The sequence below is a fragment of the Lynx rufus genome, unplaced genomic scaffold (genome assembly GCF_022079265.1).
Source record: "Lynx rufus isolate CCGP_SWC_20201006 ecotype Redwood Valley unplaced genomic scaffold, mLynRuf1.p SCAF_18, whole genome shotgun sequence".
Classification (NCBI taxonomy): domain Eukaryota; kingdom Metazoa; phylum Chordata; class Mammalia; order Carnivora; family Felidae; genus Lynx; species Lynx rufus.
In genome coordinates, this window is record NW_025814832.1 from 35,516,277 (window position 1) to 35,539,823 (window position 23,547).

General features: G+C 52.4%; 1 protein-coding gene across 2 annotated transcripts in view; it reads right to left on the reverse strand.

Annotated features, from left to right (window-relative positions):
- Window positions 1–23,547, reverse strand: part of ARSG (arylsulfatase G) — a 69,731-nt gene that overhangs the window by 37,982 nt on the left and 8,202 nt on the right. For both annotated transcript variants that reach the window (XM_047081524.1, XM_047081525.1), the window contains exons 2-5: window positions 8,375–8,562; window positions 4,961–5,008; window positions 2,985–3,102; window positions 318–455 (exon numbers count right to left, since the gene is read on the reverse strand). In XM_047081524.1, coding sequence (XP_046937480.1) covers window positions 318–455; window positions 2,985–3,102; window positions 4,961–5,008; window positions 8,375–8,562 — 492 coding nt within the window. The remainder of the gene's footprint in view (window positions 1–317; window positions 456–2,984; window positions 3,103–4,960; window positions 5,009–8,374; window positions 8,563–23,547) is intronic.

Sequence of the window (23,547 nt, forward strand, 5' to 3'; positions counted from 1 at the left end):
GCTAATACACCCGGTCAATTAATGAATCAACAAATGCCTTGAGCGCCCAGAATAGAGGCAGACCCTCCCGTCCAGAGCTTATAGGAGAGGAGAGCAGAGCGTGATCTGAGCAGGGAGATGGGAGGGTTCCTAGGAACTCTGGGAACACCCCTGCGGAATTTCTACCCCAGGCCTGGAGACTCCAGGGGAGGCTCTTCTCCAGCTTCGTGTCCAGGGGACACGCATGTATCCATCTTTGGGGGGCAGGGGAACGCCACCACGGCTGGGGGGAATGCTGAGGCCAGGGGACAGCACGTGGGGACCAGGGGACTCCTTACCTCGCGTGTTGGATGAACTGGGTAGCTTTCTCCGCATATTTCTGCGCGAGACTGCTCAGGTTCACCGGCTGCTTCACGATGTTGAGGTTTTCGTACAGAGGAAGGGCCACGTCCGTGTAACAGTCCCTCTCATGGGTCCTGCGCGGGAACCCCAGACAGCATTCATTTCCGCGATTGAAACAGCCGTGGTGTAGAACAAAATGCTTTTATGCGGCAACACACGTAAAGACAAAACACTTAATAACCTGGCCCCAGATGATTTGTCCAGTCTGCCATTTCCTCCAAGGGTAAAACCAATAAAACACCTTCTCTTCTCTGCCAACAACGTTTGTGCTCCTCAGACAGGCCTGGCCACTCCGCAAAGCTCACAAAGGCTTCCGTGAGCTACAGAAATCGTTCCTCTCATTTTGTCGGGAGAGAAACTGAGGTCCAAACAAACTAAATTACTCAAGCAGAGTCCCATAGCCAATGAATAGTCCCCATCCCTGGCTTTCTCCACTGACCTCCCTAAATGATGCCTTCCATCTATGGGGTGCTAATGCTTGGTGCTTTCCTAGGTCGGCCATCGGGACTCTGTGTGACATGACATCTAACAAAAACACAGATGGCCAGGGACAACTTAAAAGTTTCAAACCATGTTAGGAGAATTGGGAGAAGCTTTAGCCATTGGCAAAAGTGGGAGTCAAAACAGTTTTATCTCCTGAAAAAAAAAAACAAAAACAAAAAACCCCTCAGCCCTTGGTCTTATAGATGGAGATGAACCTCGCATGCGAATGTCCTAACACATGTGGCTGAATTAGGACCCTGGCCGTGACCGTGGCAAATCACCTAAGCTTTTTTTAATTTTAAAGCAAGATTTTTTTTTTTAATGTTTATTTATTTATTTATTTATTTTTAATTTTTTTTTTGCAACGTTTATTTATTTTTGGGACAGAGAGAGACAGAGCATGAACAGGGGAGGGGCAGAGAGAGAGGGAGACACAGAATCAGAAACAGGCTCCAGGCTCTGAGCCATCAGCCCAGAGCCTGACGCGGGGCTCGAACTCACGGACCGCGAGATTGTGACCTGGCTGAAGTCGGACGCTTAACCGACTGCGCCACCCAGGCGCCCCTGTTTATTTATTTTTGAGAGAGATAGAGAGACACAGGTGCAAGCAGGGGAGGGGCAGAGAGAGAGGGAGACGCAGAATACGAAGCAGGCTCCCGGCTCTGAGCCGTCAGCACGGAGCCCGACGTGGGGCCCCAACTCACGAACCATGAGATCACGACCTGAGCCGAAGTCAGATGCTGAACTAACTGAGCCACCCAGGCGCCTGTCGATTCTTTTTTTTTTTTTTTTAAGTTGATTTATTTATTTATTTATTTTTTGAGAAAGAGACAGAGAGGGAGCAGGGGAGGGGCAGAGAGAGAGGGAGAGACAGAAAATCCCAAGCAGGCTCCGCCCTGTCAGTGCAGAGCCAGACGAGGGGCTCAAACTCATGAACTGGGAGATCATGACCTGAGCCGAAATCAAGAGTCGGGAGTTTAGTTGACTAAGCCCCAGGCGCCCCCACCTAAGCTCTCAGAGCCCGACTCCTCACCTGCAGCGCGCCCCTGCCCTCTGAAAGGGTCAAACAAGACAACAAATGGTTAGCACTTTGCACGTTGTACGGCATACTAGCAACTCCATAAACACCGAGGCCCTCTGCCCTGGCCTCCACGGGACCAGGAGAGAAGCCGAGAAACGTGGAGAGAGAAAGGGTGCTGAGAGCCATCTCCGGGAGGAACTCTGTCCTCATGGTGCAGATAAGCATCGGAAAGAGACGAAAATCCCTCATCACACTTTGATGCAAACCCCGCCCCCCCCTTACAAAAGCTTGGGGGACAAGGTGAGACTGGGGTCAAGAATCGTCAAGGGCCACAGTCTGTGAAAAAGAGGAAAAGGTTAGGACTCTACTGGGCATCCTCATGCTAACCCCATCGTTGGTGTCACGTGTTTTAGGTTTTTATGACCTTGTGGCAACTCCACCATCAGCTAAAATATCTCCCTTCCCCCCGTCTCCCGCTAAGCCACCCCCCCTTTTCTTTTCTATTCGATTTAACATGGATTTAAAGGGGCCTGGCTGACATGTCATACCAAGTGTGACCACAGATGTGCCCCCCAAGCCGCAGCTGGTAAGGAGGGCAGCGACGAGACGTATCACACTTCACTTCTCCCCCTGCGACGTGCACACGAAGCCACCTGGCGTCTTGCGAAAAGGGAGGCCTGGGATGGAGGGGTGGGCGTCTGAAAGTCTGCTGTTCTAACAGGCACCCGGATGACTGCCACGCTGCTGGGCCAGCGACCACCCTTCGTGCAGCGAGTAGGCTCTAGACTCAGAGGGACCCAGACGGGGAACCCGTGTCTCTACCTCTTACAGCTCCGGGGTGACCTGGGCAAGCGGGTCCTTCCCTGTACCTTCACTGGTTTCCTTACTTGCAAGGTCAGGATAAATACCCACCGCACGCAGTGGTCCCATGGCTTCCAGAGCCCGTGACAATTTCTCAATAAACGGCCATTATTATGTTAACTACCGTGTTATTCATGAGCCAGCTAAGGCTTCCCTTCCCCGCCCCCTCCTGGGGGACTACACCCTTAGGACTTCACCTTGCTCTGGAGCCCACTCTCTGTTCCTCGGATGGGATTACCTTGACGGTCCGTCCCCGTCCCCCCGTGGACACGCTGGACAAGGAGGGTGGTTGTAGCCCGGGGTATCGGTGCAGCCCATGTCGTGGCTGTATGGGATTCCAAAGTAGTAATCAAAACCTGGAAGAGAAGCAATCGGTGAGCACCCCCACTTGGCTTCTGTGCTGTGAGCCTGCATTCTTACACCCAGGACAAAAATTTAATTTTCCATGATTTAATACTGCAGTGCTGTGGAGTATATAATTAAAAGAGGATTTGATTAATATCCCTTTGTAGTATGCAACGAAAACTCTTTGCTGGGTTCTGGCTGCGAGACTAGATTTGCAAAACATCTTGGGATTAGAGTTAACCCAGAGTGGGAGGAAGTGGAGAGAATTACTGAACACCTACCATCCCGGTGCAGTTATGGACACACTCCGTAAGCATTTGATGAAAATCAAGAACATGCATGGTACTTCAAGGAAGAAAAGAGACTGCCCTCAAGAGACTGAAGGGGAAGCAAGATATATAGATGAAACTGTAAGAGGTTGGGATGCGGGGAATGGAGAACGAGGACAGGGTACCAGGGAAGAGATACAAGAAGCAGGAGGCGATATGAGTAAACCTGGAGATGGGAAACAAGGCACCTCAGAATGCCCAAGTCGGCAGGCCTTTCCAGACTATCTGGTCCAGGGACACAAGTATATGGCAGGTACTCTCGTTTCTCAGTCCCAATGGCAGACGCCACGCATCCAAGATGGCACCACTTCCTGCTGAGCAAGATCCACTCTCAGTATCCCTCATCACAGGAACTCCAGAAATACGCACTCAAGGTGTCGACACCCCGATCTGGGTCAACCTCCTCACTTGTCAAGGAGGAAGAAAGACCAAGTGGGAAAAGTAAGTTCTGCACTAATTTTTAGTCAGTGGAAAAGCCAGGTCCACACTTCCTTCACCTGCCGTTCTTAAAAAGCACATGTAGAAGATGCCACGGCAGCCCAATTGGAAAATGGGGCACAAGGGAAGAGAGGGGGAGGAAGGAGCACCGGAGAGGCGGAGGGAGTTGGAGAGGGTGCTCTCCCAGCGGGAGCCCGAGGCTGAAGGCTGGTTGCAGGCTGGTTCTCTGAAAGCCATTCTCCAAACGCAAAGATCTTCAGACACACATGTTCCCCCATGTCTAGGAGAGAACACTGCATGGAAATAGAGGGAGACATTGGGACGGAGGAGGGGAGAAGTCTACAAAATAGAGAACCGTGTTCAAGGAGAAAGCCATCCATTTGTTTCTCCAATAGCAGGGTAGCAGAGAAGCGCATGCCAAGTAGCGACAGGGGAGAAGCCATGGAAGTTGACGTAATGATCAACCGCCTTGAAGAGAAAGTCCGAGGAGGACTCTCATATGAAATGGAAGAGGCAGGTCATGGGGAGAGCAGAGGCAAAAACCACAACTTTGGAAAGCCATCGAAAATTCGGTGAATTGGACATTCAGAGAGCTTATCCGTCAGCACACTGACTTTCAGATCGTTGGCTCAGGCAGCTCGATCTTGGCCTATTCTCCAAGGCCCCGAGCGTCGGAAATCTGAGGCGGTGAACGGCTGCAGGAAGAAGGCAAGAGAGAGCATCTCCCGTTTGGGTGGATGATCTGCTTCTGTGAACCCTCGGGACAATTTGTACTTGCTATGACACTGGACATGTCTGGACCTCACGGGGCCAAATGTTCCCTGAGACGTGGCCACGGATGGGCTCACGATGGGAAGGCCAGAAAGGGCAAACAGGCACCAAAGAGGGGGGTGTCCAGGAAAGATGCCACGCGAGAAGGGCATGACACCAAGGGGAGCCCTGGGTCCCCCAAATGCACCTAAGTGACCCTGTGAATAAAGATGTCCTAACTCGGGAGAGGTGTACCCCAGGCGCAGGATGGCTTAAATGTTAATGGAATCCTGTTACACCAAGATCTTTACTTCCTGTTTCCCAGGTAACAAATTCCCCAAAGAATTCTTACCGCGGAAGTTGGGGTGGTAAGATCCATGGTGCCCGAGATGCCATTTGCCTGTAGGAAAGCAAGAGAGAGACTTTCAGACGAATCCCCATGGGGGCTCCCAGCGCCTTTGGGGAGCTGATCACATACTCAGTTCCCCATCAGTGCTGTCCTTTCCTGAGGACGAGCCAAGAGAGGCTGTAAATGCTGGGTGAAAGCCAAGCCTCGCTCTCTGGGACTGAGAGGGAGCCAGGATGAGTCAGGTTCTACCCAGGAAAGCACAGAGTGAAAAGGAAGACAAGCCTTTCCCAAGGGCCCAGAGAAGCCAGCAGGCTGAGCTCCTGCTCCTCTAAGAGCATTCAGTGCCCACAGCGACCCCATGTAGCCCACTGCACCTGCTCTGCCCTCCTGCGCTGGGGCCCCTGCCGCAGCTCGGAGGACAGGTGCGCGCTCCAGATAGACCTGGAGATGCCTGGTTCCCTTCTGGTTTCATCATGCTCTCTGACCAAGATCAGCAGCCCACGGAGCCTGCACAGGGACCACCTCCCCACCCCCCACCCCGGCCTGCTGCTGCCCCAGTGTAGAGACCCTCACCTGGACAGCAAAGGAGGAAGTTAAAATTCACGGCTGCGCCTCGCTCTGTAAATGCGTTTCTTTGCGGAGAGTGACCGGGTGATGTGCGGCAAAAACTCTGACCACGTTTGAGCTTTCTGACCTGCTGATTCCGCTTTGAGAAGCAGGGATCCCAGGGAAACCAGCCACGAGGCAAGGGGCAGAGAACGCGGTACACGGATCTTAACAGCGGCAGCACTGAATGATGCCCAAGGGAAAGAAAGAAACGGGCAACCGCAGGACTGTGGCTGAAGCAAGTTACTTTGCAAGGCCTCGATGAAATACTACCAAACTCCCTTTTAGAGACAAATGCACGTAGCAAAAGGTAATAACCAGGGAATCTAGGTAAAGGGTACGGGGTGTCTATTATTCCCTTTTTGCAACTGCTCTGTGGGTTTGAAAAAAAAAAATGTAACATAAGATAGAGGGGAAATGGGTTAAGCACTCATGTGGAAGGCTTGGATTAAGCATCACGTGGAAATCCAAAATTACATTAAAATGTTTAAGCTGTTTCTAAGATTATTAAAATTCTAATAAATAGATAAAATGTATTACACAGAACTATAAAATAAGGGGCACCTTATAAAATAAGGTGGCTCAGTCGGTCAAGCATCCGACTTCGGCTCCCGTCATGATCTCGCCGTTTGTGAGTTCGAGCCCCGCATCGGGCTCTGTGCTGACAGCTCAGAGCCTGGAGCCTGCTTCACATTCTGTGTCTCCCTCTCTCTTTCTGCCCTTCCCCTGCTCATGCTCTGTCTCTCTCTCTCTCTCCCTCAAAAATAAGCACTAAGAAAAATTAAAAAATAAATAAGTAAAACGTTTAAGCTATTTCTAAGATCATTAAAATTCTACTAAATAGGTAAAACTGTATTACACAGAGATATAAAACAAGGGGCCCCTGGGTGGCGGCTCCGTCGGTTAAGAGTCCGACTTCAGTTCAGGTCATGATCTTGTGGTTCGTGGGTTCAAGCCCCGCATTGGGCTCACAATGAGGAGCCTGCTTGGTACTCTCCCTCTCTCCCTCTCTCTCTCAAAATAAATAAATACAACTTTAAAAAATGTCAAAAGAAGAAATATAAGATATGAGGAAGGGGTTAAAAGGAGGACCTAGTGGAATGTATACAAGACCCTAAACCAAGGTTAGAAGCAAAGTGTGGGTGGTGCCCACGGTCTTGAGATCGCTTCGGTGGGTGTTTTGTTTTTCCCACAAGCATGCTTACAGGGAACTCATAGTCACAACACAACGTGGCCAATATCCAGCCTCTAAGATGCAAAAGGTAGACCGGATGGGGAAGGGAGAGTTAATGTGCAATCAGTGGCTCACTGGGAGTTCAAGGGCATGAAGAGGGAAGGGCAAGCCACAGCAAACCCAGCTCAGGTACAGCCCAGCCGAGTCCCAGGGGCCAAACCCTCCCAGGCCGTGACCACAACAGGGATGCGTGTGATGGGGCCAATAAGGATACTCAGCCCCTCGTGGGAGCTTCAGGGTAATTATACCTCCGGGGTACGGGCAGGAAGGGATGGAAAAGGAGAGATCTTAGTTTGTAGCGCCTCCCCCTGGGGCTCGCCCGCCTGGGACAATGAATGAATGCCACGCTCCAGTCTGACCTTCTGTAAAAGTATGTGGGGCTCCTCGATCCAGAGGAGAAGGTGGGGCCGACACCAGAAACCGGAGCCTCCTACAGGTTAACACGGGCGCTCCAGGCACCCAGAACACCCCCACAGGGACCCTCGCCGCCATCCTGTTTGTTGGAAACCCTCCCTTGCCACGTCGTGTAAGAAGGGAGGCAGGAATCCCAGTGGACCCGGCTCTTGGAAAGTCAGAACAACAAGCACAGGCAGCCTAAGGGTGCTGTTGGGACTGCTGCGTTGCCTCGGCCTCTGGAGGGAAGGCCAGCGGTGGAGCAAAGCATCGGGGCGAGGCTGGGCAGAGACACCTGTCCAGATCCTCCCGCCACAGGGTGGGCGACGCTGAACAGGTCTCTCCGCCCGTCTGAAAGTCAACCTTCTAACATACATCCTGGGGGAAATTATCATCTCACAAGGGATCTCCCTACCCTGATGCAAAGAAAAACTTAGCTCACTACCCGGCGCGTAGCACATGTTGAGTAAGAGGTGCCTCCAGAAATTTAAGAAGAAAGGAAGCCACTGGACGGCGTGGCAGATGCCGCTGTTTGCCTACCTTACACCCATGCCCCCACTTGTCCTGCTAACAGAACTTCGGTTTTGTTCAGGGGATCGGAGACCCGTGCCCAAATCCAAGTCGATCACTGTAATCCTAACCCCAGTTTTCCCAGCCTTCCCTGCGGCAAGGTGTGGCCATAGAAATCCACCGAGAAGATTTAAGTGCGTTTCTGCCCGGAGGGAGGGGGAGTGTCTGAGAACAGATTTGCTCTCTCAGAAGTGAATACAGGAGGCCACGGGAGGCAGGCACCTCCTCCCGTCTGTTTCTCCTTCCTTGAGGCCAAATTATGGTGAATGGTTCTGAGCAGCTCTGTTGCAACCAAGAGGCAACAAGCGGGAGGACAAAAAGAGCAGAAAAAACAGAAACGGTTTCCTTGAGCCGCCCAGCCAATGAAAGCAATCACTCGCCTCTAAGCTTGTTACAATGGGAGGAAAACCACTCCATTGATGGTTCTGCTTCCCTGTTAGGTCTCTTCAGTTACTTATAGCTGAGAGCCTTCCTAACACTGACAGCAGGAAATCAACAAAAAGCAGACGTGAACAGAAGAGGGTGGTGGCACGTTGGGGCTACCCAAACACAAAGCGGGCACCCCGTAAGTGCTATGGCAGGTGGGGGTCGCGGCTGCGGAGCTCCAGGGTTACCTATCATCCCAGTGACATAGCCAGCTTGCCGCAGCACCTCAGCCAAGGTGGTCTCATTGAGCGGAAGACCCCCCACGGAAGTGACCGCAAAGTTGTGCGTGACTCCGTTGCGAAGGCCGAGCCGACCGGTGAGCAGGGAGGCCCGGGAGGGGGAGCAGGTGGAGGCGGCTGCATGGAAATCCACAAACCTGCACAGAAAGAAAGGTGATGGGGTCCCTCTATCCCCAGAAAGCCAAACCGAGAGAAACTCGATTCCCACCCAGTCCCCAGGATCCCAGGGCTGGGAAAAGCTCCAAGACCACCCAGTGAAGGGACAGGTTAGGAAAATGAAGCTCAGAAGGGTCGTGCAACTAATCCAAGGTCACACAGCTAATTGTCTTCATCCAGAATAGTTAGTGGGTCCTGTTGATCCTGTTTATCCCACATTTTGCATGCATCCAGTCACTAAAATTTGTATCTCTAAAATCAATACCCGTGGCTCTTAAGCGGTCACTCGTGGACATTCCAAGGTGCTCCAAAACTTTGTGTTTTGCAACACGCACATCCCTAGCTGAGGTTGAAGAAGGCGGCCTCCTTGGTTTGGCTCTCGTACTGCAAGCGAGTGCCTTCCTTTCCACCGTCCATTGAGTGCTACAGTTTTGGCATTTCTGTGCTTTCTGTTGGTGATTTTGCTGTGTCAGATGGTCCCCAAGAGTAAGACTGAAGGGCTGGCTACCTCTTCCAAGTGCAAAAAGGCTGTGATGTGCCCCATGGAGCAAATACAAGTGTTAGAACAAGCTTCATTCAGGAACGAGTTACGGTGCGGTCTGCCATGAGCTCCGTGTTAACGAATCAAAAACCACAGTACACAAGACGTCTTTAAACAGAAACACACAAGGACAAAACAAGGTTCTGTAGCGATCTGTTGGCAAAAATGTAACCAGAGGCTCACAGGAGTCTAACTCTGCAGATCCCCTAGAAGCAATGGTTCGGTATTCCGCGATCCAGCGTTCACGGTGACTTTATAGAGTAACTATTGCCAATGACCAGAATCGGCTGTATCTACTACACATTACTGGATGCCCAGCCTTTTTTTTTTTTAGACACTGTGGAGAAATATAAAAGAAGTCTAGCCATTTTCTTGCCCTCAAGGAACGTGATTACGCTTAATGTCGCAACTGGCCACGTGGGTCTCCCGATGGGATTATGCGAAGTTGATATCATCAAGGATTCTTATCAAGAGCATTGAACCTGAATCTCATCATGCCTCTGGACCTAATTTCCAGGTTACAGGAAATACAGCTGACAGAACAGATTAACTGACACCACAAGGAAATAATCTTAACAAACCATCTGACAACATTCTACGACATTCCACCACAACTGGTGTAGTTCTTCAAAAAGTCAATAGCTGAGCAAAAAGTGGCATAGTGGGGGATATTCTACACTAGAGGACACTAAAGAGACAACCCAAATGTAATACGCGACCCTTGGCTGGATTCCAGTTCAAACGTGCCAAGAGCACATTTGGGGGCTAATTAGAGAAACTTGATAGGAGCTGCCTGTAAAATGCCATGGGGGGGGGGGATCGTTGTCCATTTTCTGGATTACAGCCATGTAGAGGAATGTTTTTGTTCTTTTTTTTCTTCCGGTTGTATTGGCATATAACATTGTATTCACTGAAGGCGTACAACATAACAATTTGACACATGTATTTATTGGGAAACGATACCCACAATTCAGACCTCACTTCACACATAGCTACCCTTTGTGTGTGTGTGTGATGAGAATTTTTAAGATCTGCTCTCTTATCAACTTTCAAACGCACAAGACGGTGTTGTTAATTATAGTCACCGTGCTGTGAGTTCCGTGCCTTAGAGCTTACTTATCTCATGACTGGAAGTTTGCACCTTTGGACCCCTTCACCCATTTCCCCCACCCCTACCCCTGGCAACCACCACTCTGTTCTCTGCATCTAGAACTTCTTTTTTTTTTTTTTTTAGATTCCACATGTAAGTGAGATCATATAATATTTGTCTTTGTCTCACTCCTTTTACCTAGCATGATGTCTACAAGATCAACCCACGTTGTCAAAATGGCAGATTTCCTTCTTTTACACCTAAATAATCTTCCATTGTCTATTACATAATAAAAAAAATAGACATTTTTGTTACATTTAGAATATATTTTTACTACGTTCAGAAAGATTTTAGGGGCCCACTTGGTTAAGCTCAGTTGCTTAAGCATCAGACTCTTGATTTTGGCTCCCATCATAATCTCACAGTTCATGAGATCAAACCCCACGTTGGGGCTCTGGGCTGACAGGGACAGGGAGGAGCCTGCTTGGTATTCTTTCTCTCTCCCTATGTCTCTGCCCCTCCCTGACTCACATAAGCACACATGCACGTGTGCATATTCTCTGTCAAAATAAATAAAAAAAAAAGAAAGTTTTTGTTACATTAAGAATGCTGGTATTCTTTTTTTTGAAAGAGAGAGACAGACAGACAGAGCGTGAGTGGGGGAGGGGCAGAGAGAGAGGGAGACACAGAATCCGAAGCAGGCTCCAGGCTCTGAGCCGTCAGCACAGAGCCCCACGTGGGGCTCGAACTCATGGACCATGAGATCCTGACCTGGGCCAAAGTCAGACGCTTCACCGACTGAACCACCCAGGCGCCCCAAGAATGTTTTTATTCTTGAGAGATGTATGCTATAGTGTTTATAATAAAATATAATAATATCTACACCCTTAGAATGACTCAAAAAAAAAAAAACCCACCTTCTTTATAGACAGAGCAAGTACAAACAAAAATGGCAAAATGCTAATAACAATTGAGTATACTGTCCTTTTCATTTTCCTTTATATTGGAGATTTTTATTATTAAAACTTAATGTTAATATTTAACATTAAAAGTTTCAAAAGGATGACAATCTGGAGTCTAGAATGAGCAGAGCTGTGACAGGATGGGTGGCCAGGCTGGCCGGGAGGGCAGGGAGGACAGGTGGCTTAAAGGTCAGGTAAGCACCTCAGAACCATGTGCATCCAGGCTGCTGGGAGCCCGGCGGGCGAGCTCAGCCATGCCGGGCAGAGCGAAGCCCAAGGTCCTGGGGTGGATAAGGGACTGGCCCACAGGCGCCAGGTCAGCAGAGCAAAGCCGGGCTCAGCGCCTCTCTCCTCCTCTCCACATATGACCCATCCTCACCTAGGGGCCGGTGGGAGGGGGGTGGGGGGGCCTTTAAAAGTGCTCCTCTGACCACTGCTTAACACCCTAAAACGATTGCCTGGTGCGCCCTGAAAGCGCGCTCCCTCGCAGTCCGCCTTTCAGGCCTCTCCTTCCCTGCCTCCCTCAGGCGCCAGCACAGGGGGCTTCTGGGTCTTTTTTAGGATCTGCAGATTGCCAGCTCCTTCCCAAGGTCGGCCTGCACCTGGCACGCTCACCCAGACCTTTGCAGGGCCCATCCTCCCCGTTCAGTTTTCCCGCAAGGGGGCCTCCGCTGCCCTCTCAACAGGCACCCTGAGTGCATAGTTGGTAACACTGATCCCAACCCGAATTACCTGGTTTATTTTTATGTCCTTTCTTTCTGGGCCAACTTCCCTCCATGCAAGCTCCCTGGGAGGAAGGCTTTGCCTGTCGCTCACCGCTTATCTCGGGCTCCTAAAACTGGGCTCTACAAATACAGGGTGGAGGGGAGGAGGGAGGGCGGGGAGGGGGGAGGAGAGGGGAAGAGAAGGGTCTTTCCTTCCCAACAACTTCATTGAAAATGTAACCCAACCTCGGGGCCCCTGGGTGGCTCGGTCGGTTGAGCACCGACTTCGGCTCAGGTCATGACCTCACGGCCCGTGAGTTCGAGCCCCGCGTCGGGCTCTGGGCTACAGCTCGGAGCCTGGAGCCCGCTCCCGATTCTGTGTCTCCTTCTCTCTCTGCCCCTCTCCCACTCGGGCTCTGTTTCTCTCTCAAAAATGAATATATGTTAAAAAAAATTTTTTTTAATAGAAAATGTAACCAAACCTCAAAATAACCATTACTGGGAAGTGAGGGGTGGGGTGGGATGTCACCAAAAGTGGCACCTTCCCAACAGTTTTAAAGATAACACGCTGACGTGGAGTTTGCTCATCGAAGTGTCACGAAGAGATGTGACATCGGGGACCCATGTGAAAGCAGGGGATGAGGTCACAGACAGCAGTCACCTTTAAACACTCCTCCCCCACACTCCAGAGTCTGGGTCACCTGCACTATAGCCTCAGGTCTCCGCCATAACCCCAGACCTGGACGGCGGTATAGCCTCAGGTCTCCGCCATAACCCCAGACCTGGACGGCGGTGGTCCCCAAACCCAGTGACAGCAGCTCTAGACCAGGACCGGCCATTTGCCCAGGCAGTCCTCCTGCCCGGGGCAGTACTTGCTCAGGGGCTTAGACCAGCCTGGGGACAGTTCCTGGTTTTCTGTGCCCCCGCAGAGGCCAGCCTGGGGCAAGAAAATGGGGAAATGCGTACAAATCCCTGCCTCTCACTCAGATCCAGCAATTCTGTCACAAGACTTGGGACAGAGAGGCTTAAAACAGTGTTTAAAAGGGACTCCACCTGGGGCGCCTGGGTGGCTCAGTCAGTGTGGGCTAAGAGCCATGACTTCAGGTCATGATCTCAAGGTTTGTGCGTTTGAGCCCCGCATCAGGCTCTCTGCTGTCAACGCGGAGCCTGCTTGGATCCTCTGTCCCCCTCTCTCTCTGCCCCTCCTTGCTTGCGTGCCCTGTCTCTTAAAAATAAATAAAACATTTAAAAATAAATAAATAAAGGGACTCCACCTGCAGCCTCTCTCCCCCCTACGAGGACCAACTGTACTAAAAAGAAAGCCCTTACGAGTCTATAATGTTTTCACGTCCCTCGTCCCTCAGAGACGCCCTCCGGAGCGACCCCCCAGCCTGGGTACAGCCAGCAGGGCCCTGAACACCCTGCCCTTCGCCATGACCTTGGCATTTGCAGAGGTGCTGGCCCTAAACAGCAGTGAGGTCTGCAACCCCGCCAGCAACACGGTGGTTTCCTCTTTTCTTGTTTCTTTCCTTTTTTTCTCCGTCTTTTAAAAAAATGTTACACTCAAGCCTAGGGGCGTCTGGTGGTTCCCTAGGTTAAGTGTCTGACTCTTAGTTTGGGCTCAGGTCGGGATCTCACAGTTCATGGGATCGAGCCCTGAGTCAGCCTCTCTACTGTCAGCGTGGAGTCGGCTTTGGATCCTCTAGTCTCCCTCCTCTGCCCCTCCTCTGCCTGTTCTCTCTCTTTTTCCCAAAAATAAATAAACATCGGGGTGCCTGGCTGGCTCGGTGGGTTAAGCGTCCAACTTCAGCTCAGGTCATGATCTCTTGGTTTGTGAGTTTGAGCGCCGCATCGGGCTCTGTGCTGACAGCTCGGAGCCTGGAGCCCACTTCGGATTCTGTGTCTCCCTCTCTCTCTGCCCCTCCCCCGTTCATGCTCTGTCTCTCTCTGTCCCAAAAATAAATAAACGTTGAAAAACAAAACAAAACAAAACAAAACAAAAAAAACCCCAAATCTTACAGACTAAGAGGAAAACACCTGAAGAGAATGTCTCAGGTAGGAGAAAAGGCCCGTTAAGCTGGGTGTCAGATCTGTAGTTCTTCGGATGAGAAAATACTCATTTGACGTTTTATTTATTTTTGAGAGAGAGAAAAAGAGAGAGAGAGAGAAAGTGGGGGAGGGGCACAGAGAGAGGCAGACACAGAATCCGAAGCAGGCTCTAGGCTCCGAGCCGTCAGCACAGAGCCCGATGGGGGCTCGAACCCACGAACCGCGAGATCATGACCTGAGCCGAAGTCGGACGCTTAACCGACTGGGCCACCCAGGCTCCCGGAGAAAATACTCATTCAAAACCAAGGTGGTGATCTATCATTTCTCTCCTTTTATTCCCAAGATACCGGCAAGCAGCAAGCCGGGGCAGCTCTGATAGGTGCGAAGGAAGCAAAGGTACAGTCTCTGTCCTCGATGACCTTACAGTTTACTTTCTGAACAAAAGCCTTATGAGGTCATTTCTACTTCACTAGGGATGGTCATAAGCACGTACTTAGCGCTAACCGTGGACATGGCCCTTTACGTGTGTTAACTTGTCTAACACAGCAGCCTATACGATGTGTATTGTAAGGACTGCCGTTACAGATGGGGAAACTGAGGCAGTGGGACACGGGAGAGACACAGCGTGTCCCCAGGCACTCTGCTCCACCCCTGCCCTCAGCCTTACACCACGAAGCCAGGTATCCAAGGGCGGTCTTCCAACTCACGCCCGTCCAACTCCAAATCCCATGCGTGTGCCATTTAACCGCACTGTCCCCGCTAGGAACTCCAGAGCTTGCCCGCAAAGCCAAAGGGAAGGGGCCGGGAGACACCCACTCCACAGTGGGTGGAGGAGACGGAGTGAGCTTTTTACGCAGAAAGGAAACGTGCCCGGTCCCCCCAGACCCAGGGTGAGGGAGGCGGCACGGGGTGTTGGCACAAGAAGAGGTTTTGAGGCTTCACCATCCGAAGACTGGCATGGCTCACGCAGGCATGTGCGCACAGGCATACCCGTGTCGAAATGCAGCTGAGAGAATTGCTAACGGGGCCTCAGAGCAGCTTCTGGAGAAAAGATGACAAAACCCTGATGTGATCGATCGCTTCGGGTTTGGCCCGGGAGTTTCCAGTCCTGATAACCTTCCAGAGAAACACCGGGCACCTGAACGTCTGGTCTCACCCGAGTCCTGCCTGGAAACGGGAGGCCGCGTGCGACAGCCATGGTTCCGGGAACTGGTGCTTCTGGAAAGAACAGTTCTCCACTGGGTTTCCCCCGCTCCAGACACCCTTGGCCCACACCAGCTGGTTCCCACAGCCTCTGCCCCACAGAGTTCACCCAGGAGATGGGGTAATTCCCTAACGCCGTGTTTCAAGGCAACAAGTGGCACAGAAGGGACATCACGAGGGAGCCGTGAGAGCCCGAAGAGGTGCAGGCCCAGCCCTGCAGCTGCTCTGGGGAGCAGGTTGCGGGCTGCCTTCATCCGACAGAACGAGGGCACGGAAGGCCTGTGCCCCAACACGCACGGCCAGCTCCACGGCGAGGCGGCTGTCTGTCTCGGGGAGCCCAGGAGGAAGCATGTGCAACTCCCCTGTGTGCGCATCTCCGGGACTCCTCCGAAGCATCCCCACCTGCCAGACGTCCTGGGGCCACAAAGGTCCTGGGTGTTGGGGGGGGCAGCCGGTAACCCCCACTCTTAGAGTCCCAAACCAGGTTGCACCTCGCAGATCACGCTTTTGCTCCCAAGACAAACGATCATCTCTACCCAGCCTATCCTGCCCTCCTCCCCGAGATGGAAGGTGCAGGACGCTCCCCGCTCACCGTCCTCACCACCCCTTGTGATAATCCGTACCCCTCGCGGCAAACGCTTCCAAAGCACTCACTACACTCCAGGCACTCGACGCACTTTGGGTCCAGAGCGTCTGCTGCCCCGGGACTCATTCTGGGTTGAATGTGCACATTCCGGAAGCTCTGTACGGGCTGGCCCACGCCTGTGGGTGTCGGCTCTTTCCCACAACAGAACCAGCTGCACAGTTTGCAGGGCCCTGTGCAAAAGAAGACGAGGGAGCCCTTGTTGGCAGTGGACTAAGCATTTCAAGACGGCAACGAGAGAGCTTTCAACCAAGCGAGGGGCCCTCCGAAAGCACGGAGCCCGGTGTGGCTGCACGGGTCACCCGCCCACACGGCTGGCCCCGCCCAGCAGCGTCGGTTCCGTCTCGATCCCCAGTCCCCTCTCCGGCCACTGGGCTTCCCAGAGCAAGAAGAGAAAGGCCCACTGGCCTCGGGCCCCAGACGTCGCTCCCACGTACCACGAGGTGGTTTCTCTGCCAGTCTCTGCAAGTTTATCCGGTTCTGCTCCAGATTCATCCCTGCACACCCGCTCTCGCCTTCCAGTGTCCCCTATCTCAGTGAACAGCACCGCCTCCCACTCAGTCACTTGGTCCAAACACCTCACCCTGATTCCTGTCTTCCCCTCCCCCTCCACAGCCAAAGTACTAGCACATTCTTGAAAAGACCCTTCTTCCAACCATACCCAGAATCTACCCATTTCTCTCCAACTACCGGCTAACATCCTAGTCCAAGCTAGTATCATGCTGCCCAGACCACTACATGGTCTGTATTGTCTTCCCCAGGGCCACCATGTTGTATAACCCCGGGGGGTGCCATTCACACTGCTGTCCGGAGTTGAGCAGTGCACAATCTGTCCAGCTGTATGTGGGAACCCTGTTCCCCGCTTCCAACCCTGCCCTCAAGTCTCCCTCCCCGCCCCTTTCCCAAGGGGCAGCTGAAGTAATCTCAAAACCTGTTTATCGACTAACATTAATTCCTGGCTGGAAACCCTCTCGCGGGCTCTCATCGCAGTCTAAGTAGATCCAAAGTCATTTTCGTGGTCTGCAGGCCCTCCATCAGAGCCGCCCAGCCTGGAGCTGGAGCACACAGAAAGGGCCAAACGGGCCCCAGTTTTCCAAGATCGGGTTCCTCTCGGCCCCAGGGGCAGCCCGGTGGGGCCCCGGGGCAACTGGAGGCCCCGGGGCAGCCTTACCCCAGCTGTGTGCGCCATTCCAGGGAAAGCACTCCCCCGAGAGCACATGGAGACAGTCCTTGGGCAAGGGTGCCAGGCTTGTCACCTCTAACTGCCCAGGGGCCTCGCTGGAGTTCCGCTAACCACAGCAGAGCTTGCTGGGGGAGCTCAGGGAGGAACCCATAGTCCTTTCCAGCAAGTAGCTCACACTTCAGAGTGTCAAGACATGTGGGTAAGAAGACAAAATAAGACGGGCCCCATCTGAGAAGTAGAAAGAAAAGTGCTGTGGGAGGCAGAGGGAGAGTGATAGGAAGGGTTGGTTTGGACAAACGAAGCTGGGCTCAATCCCAGCCTCCCCCCCACCGCTCTGGTGTGAGACTAAACAGGTAACGGCCTCTAGGCCTCAGTATCTTCCTCTGCAAAACGGGCCTAACACACCTACTTCCCCAGCTCATTTGAGGGGTTCGGTGGGACGATGTGCACAAACCCCCTAGCAGAGCTCCAGGTGGAGAGTAGGTTTCTACAAACGTGTGGTAGTCAAGGTAATTCGTGTCCTCATTCGCTAAATGGGGAGGCAGAGGGCGCCCCAGGCAGGTAGGATAGCACGGAAGCTGGGAACCAAGGGGCAGGATTCCAGGCCGCTTGGCTGCTGTTGCCACCATGCAGGCATCAGGTTCACTGCCACAGGTTATGGCACACGTCACCTCGGCCTCAATGGGCACAGAACCAAGCTCAGAGTCCTTTCTCCGAGACCTCACGTCTGCCTCCCTCCCAGTAAACCCGGCTGGAAACTGAGGCATCGCCTTCCAGTCTGTCTCCCACCTCCCCCTCTTTCAGCAGCTCCCATTCCAAACGATGCCACCCAAGGTCAATATGGCTGTCGTCCCTCGTCCGAACCACTTCGGTGACCTTCCAAGATGCCAGGCTCGCTCTCTCCAGCCCATGCTAACACGCCAGTGGGTCATGCCGTCCCCGGACCCCAGGTCTTCAGTGACTTCCTTCTGTGTGGCCACCATAACCCCCCACGCTCTGGCTCAACCCACTTCTTCAGGCTTCTGACTCATCGCTGCCCGATGTGGGTTGAATCGTGTCCCCCAAAAAGGCACGTTGAAGTTCTAACCCCCGAGCCCCAGAACGTGACCTCATTGGATGGTTACACTGAGGATGTAGTCAGTTAAGGTGAGATCGTGCTGGATTCGGGTGAATCCTAAACCTCACGTAACTGGTATCCTTATAAGAGGGGGAGAGAGGGGCGCCTGGGTGGCTCAGTCGGTTGAGCGTCCGACTTTGGCTCAGGTCGTGATCTCACGGTTGGTGAGTTCGAGCCCTGCTTCGGGCTCTGTGCTGACGGCTCAGAGCCTGGAACCTGCTTCGGATTCTGTGTCTCCCTCTCTCCCTCTCTCTCTGCTCCTTCCCTGCTCACACTCTGTCTCTCTCTCAAAAATAAAGATTTAAAAAAAAAAATTAAAAAGAAGGGGAGAGAGACCAAGAGGAAAACGCCACGTGAAGACACAGCCACACAGAGGGAAGGGGGTCACGTGATGACAAAGGCAAGGGTTGGAGTTCTTGCCACAAGCTGAGGAAAGCCTGGGGCTCCCAGAAGCTGGAAGAGGCGAGGAAGGAAATCATTCTAGAACCTGAGGCGGGGGGGGGGGGGGGGGCCGGGGGGCATGGCTCTGTCGGCACCTTCATGCTTCCCTCCCAGCCTCCGGAACTGTGAGAGAATACTTTCCTGTTGTTTTATTTTTTAAATTTAATTTTCTTTAAAAAAAATTTTTTTTTAACGTTTATTTATTTTTGAGACAGAGAGAGACAGAGCATGAACAGGGGAGGGGCAGAGAGAGAGAGGGAGACACAGAATCCCAAACAGGCTCCAGGATCTGAGCCGTCAACACAGAGCCCGATGCGGGGCTCGAACTCACGGACTGCAAGATCATGACCTGAGCCGAAGTCAGACGTTCAACCGACTGAGCCACCCAGGCGCCCCTTTAATTTAATTTTCTAAATGTCTATTCGTTTTTTGAGAGAGGGAGGGAGGGCGTGGTTGGGGGAGGGGCAAAGACAGAGGGGGGCACAGAGGATCCGAAACAGGCTCTGTGGCAACAGCAGTGAGCCCTGGGTGGGGCTCGAACTCTGGAGCCGTGAGATCATGACCTGAGCCAAAGTCGGACACTGAACCGACTGAGCCACCCAGGCGCCCCAAATTCCTGTTGTTTTAAGCCGTCCGGTTTGTCGCACTTGGTTATGGCCGCGCGAGGACGTGAACACATCAACCCACGAAGCCCCGGGACGTCTGGCATCCCTCCCCGCCTCACGTCCCACACGCACCTCTCCAACCCAGCACCTCGACTTCCTGTGCCTCGGCCCAGAGAGCCTGCCCCGTCCTCCTGCCCGTCCACATGCCCACCTATCCTCCGCGAGCTGGCGCTGGCACCATTTTGCCTCCCCCACCCCACCCCCGGGAGGATGAGCCTGGACTTTGACTTCCGGAGCCCGTGAAACTTCCTTGCGGCCTTTTCGTGTCTGAACGTAGACGTTCGTCTAAGAGCGTCTGTGCCCCACACCCCACCCACCCCACCATGGGCACAAGACCCTGCCGTGGGCTAAGCAGGGTAACACCACCTCTCGTCCCTCATCCTCGAGGACCATGACCCAGGCAGGGCTAGTCAGAATCCAACCTGGAACTTTCTGAACCAGACAGTAAGGAATAGCTCTCTCGTTCCCTTTGAACCTCAAACCATGAGAACGGAGGCAAGAGCCACATCTCCCATCATATGGAGGAGCCTGGAAGAATCTACCTGTTGGCTCAGAAGCCCAGCCCGAGACAGAATCTCTGCAGAGGTTAAGTTGATGAGCGAAAGCTATGCCCCTTATGTGCGTGGGCCGGCTGAGCAGTGTTGCTGCCTCTTATGACCAGAGAGTCCTGGCTATCACAGTGTGGGTGTAATAGGATAGGAGCCCAGAATATTCCAGTGAGCAACATGAAGCCCTGCCCTCCAGTTGCCCAAAGTTCAGGAAGGGAGGTGGATAATCCCAGCGTGCGAGAGAGCTCTGTGAACACTAGGCACAGGGTGTTCCGAAAGCACACAAGGAGGGCGTACACGTGTGCCGGTGAAGCGAGTGCGTCTCAAAAGAAGCCACGTGTGTGCTGAGGCTTAAAGTATAAATAGGCGTTAACTTTGTTTACGTGTGTCTTATCGTAATAAAAATAGCTGCTGTTTATCAAGCGACCGCCACCCTAATCATATTACGTATATTAGTTCAAATCACTAGGATTCCCCGTTTTACAGATAAGGGAGGTGAGGCAGAGAGAGTTTAAGTCGCTTCCCAAGACCATACGGCTGGCTTTGAGGGGGGATGCACGGTGCCCAGTCCAATCACCGTGTGCCATACGGAAGACTGTAGACCCCTATATTTGGGAAATGACAGAGCTAGAACTTGAACCCGGGCCTGCCCACCCAAAATCCCATGCTCTTTCAAGTCCCTTTCCATCTGAGAGAAGGCTGGCTGGAGCTGGGCCAATCCAGAGGTTGGTAAGGTAAACGCAGAGGGAATTACCTTTGGCTAGGTGACTAGTCTTGGGCTACGGAGGTCCCGAGACTCACCCCTGGTGGTGCCGGCCCCAGGAGCCTGACTCACACCCATGCAAACCATGCGAGCCTAAGAGAGACATCAGAATGCCTGTCTCCCAACTGACTGCCGGGGTGAGCTCAGGAACCAAAGCGTCAGCGTGGTCAACAAGCTTTCTTCTTGGGCATGAATTACAGGGGAAATCAGAATGCAAAGCTTGTCTTGATGAGTGTGGAGTTAATTAATGCTAAGAGAATTCCAATGGACCATGGAAAAAAATCCTTCAGACTGAGCTTTGTCGGTGGGTCTGGGAGGCAAGGGGGCTTTGTTGCCCACCATCGTCTTCTTCCCTGGCGCTATGGACTGAACGTTTGTGTTGAGGCTCCAACCTCTAACAGGGTGGTATTTGCAAGTCAGGGCTTTGGGAGGTAACTGGGTTTAGATGAGGTCTGAAGGGTAGAGCTTCTATGATAGGATCAGTGTCTTCATAAAGACGAGGAAGACCCCAGGGGGCTCCCTCCCCTCCATGTGAGACACAGTGAGAAGGTGGCCATCTGCCAGCCAGGAAGAGGGTCCTCGGCAGAACCCGACCACGCTGGCTATCTGATCTCGGAATTCACGGCCTCCAGGACTGTGAAAAATAATTCCTACTGTTTAAGCCACCCACTCCATTATATTTGTTACACAGCCTCACTGACCAGTACACGTGGGCAGAGCCAGAAACACATCGTCTAAACGCTGTCCCTGCCCGCCTGTCCTTAACAGCTGTCCTGGGGATGGTGTCTCCTCGAGCACGCAACACCACCCTCGCGGGAACGGCTGTCGCGCGTTTCTAAGGCAAATAGAACTTCGAGTCCACCCCTCCCCCAGACCGTAGGTTCCGTGAGGACAGGGTTAGAGCTGCAAGACCGGCCCCGAGCGGGGTGCCTTGGAGGCGAGGAGCCACTCCAGCAACATCTGGTGAGTGAGTAGACAAAACTGGAAGAGGTCACCTGGCTGGAAAAAAATGCATTCATCCAGTTTTCACAAAAATCCCTTAAGCTGATGCTTGTTAGGGTTCAATTCTTTCCTCGCAGCTCAACTCTCAGAAACAATCTTATCTCCTCTCTTTCCAAGTCTTTAGAACCCTGACCGTACCCTCGCCTCCTAAAAGAGCCAACAACATCCCTGGCGGCCCAGTGAACTGACCTGCACGTCACTTTCCCCTCTGCCAGCCTCTGTCTCCACGTGGCAGAGACCAATTAATAAGCGATAAAATGGTCTTGCTATTTGGAAAGCCTCTTTTGTTTTTCCCCAAATCTATCTGGGCAGGCTCAGGCCAGTTCACCAACAGGGGTCCTAATTAAAGTCTGAAAATACATTGTAAAGGAAAGCTGGAAATACAGAGCCAGACATTACAGCAGCCTGTTAACGGGAAAATCAACGCAAATTAAGACACAGCCAGACAGAAGCCAAAGCAACTTGCCATTGCATAAATTACGCGTATTAGAATCAGAAAACGTTAGGGCTGGAAACACGGCCACGAAAGCCCTGGAGAGACAGAACATGGCGAAGTTAAGCGTGTCCAGCCTTCATCTGTGAGGAATTTAAGATAGACGATGAGGCCTTCTGCACTAACTCTCTAAATGGCTGTGTACCTGGAATAAAGGCTATCTTTGCCCCATTCATAATTTAAAGTCTTGGAGGCAGAAATAGGTTTTAAAAATTATTTGTTGTGGCCTTTGTGCGTAGAGGGATGGGGCGGGAGGTGGAACCCAGAAAAACACCAGCGCAGCTCGACCTCCATGTGACCTTCTGTTAAATGGGAAGAGCGACCAGTCAGCGCTCAGAAAGTCATCGGGGGGGGGTCACTGGGGTAATGGATATGCAGGCCCTTTGTAAACTATGAGCAAATGTGGCAGCAAAGAGTAAACTTGGTGTGTTTTGTTTACTTTTCCATCCTTCCATCCTTCCTTCCGTCCTACCTTCTATCCTTCCTTCCTTCCTTCCTTCCTTCCTTCCATCCTTTCATCCGTCCACTCATATTCTTGTTCTTTCCAAAAACAGGTTCCCAGCAGCCGAGCATGGTATGATCCTTGGCGATTTCCCCCTTTCCTTTTCACATTCTTGTTGCGGATATGCGCTCATGCACGCTCAAGGAAGGACACACACAAGGCACGAGACAAGATGCACACACAAGCCAGCATCTCACGCCTCCTGGATCGGACACTTCTCCCCACACTCATGACCCTGGGCCGTGCCATTCTGGAGGTTCCTGCAATCTGCCCCCTGCCTCCCCAGCTGCCGGTGTGGGCCACTCCCCAGCAAGCTGGAGCAATCCAGCTCAAATGCAGGCTGAGGACTTCAGTCCTCAGGGCCCCCGCTGCCTCCAGGACCAAGTCTGAACACTAGAACGTGCATAGGAGGCCTTTCGCTGGTGGGCACGTCCGTTGGTCCAGCCTCACGCTCCCAGCCACATTCAGCCACTGGAATGGCAGCCCCAGAAGAGCGAGGGCTTCTGGTTGTCTGGATTACGGATGCATTCCCAGCACCTAGGACAGGGCCTGAGGGAGCCTCTAGGAATATCTGTCCAGTGAAAGGGCACTTTTCAGTTCTGAGCCTTTGCTCACGTTTTCCCCTCTGCCTACAACACGCTTTCCTCTCCCTTCATCCGGCTAATTCCTACTCATCTTTAAGGTCTCAACAGTGAGATCCTTTCTCCAGTACCTCTTGGCTTCCCTCTGGAGAAATGGCCTCTCTCTTCCTGCAGCCCCTCAGGACTATCTTTAACATGCTTCTGGCTCTGGGCTCTACCGTCCAAAAGGCAAGAAGCCCCAGCATGGACCTTTTTCATTCCTGATTGTCACCAAGGGATAAGTAAGGTGCTAATTCCATCCCAGAAGAGTCCAATTCAGTTCCATCCAATCTACGTTATTAAAGCCCCGGGACAAGGGGTGGGAGGTGTGGGGTTCCTGCTCACAGTACATTTCCTTTCTGTATTCTAATACTTCTTAAAAATAATTTTTTAGGTTTATTTATTTATTTTGTGAGGTGGGGGGGGGGGCAGGGTCGGGT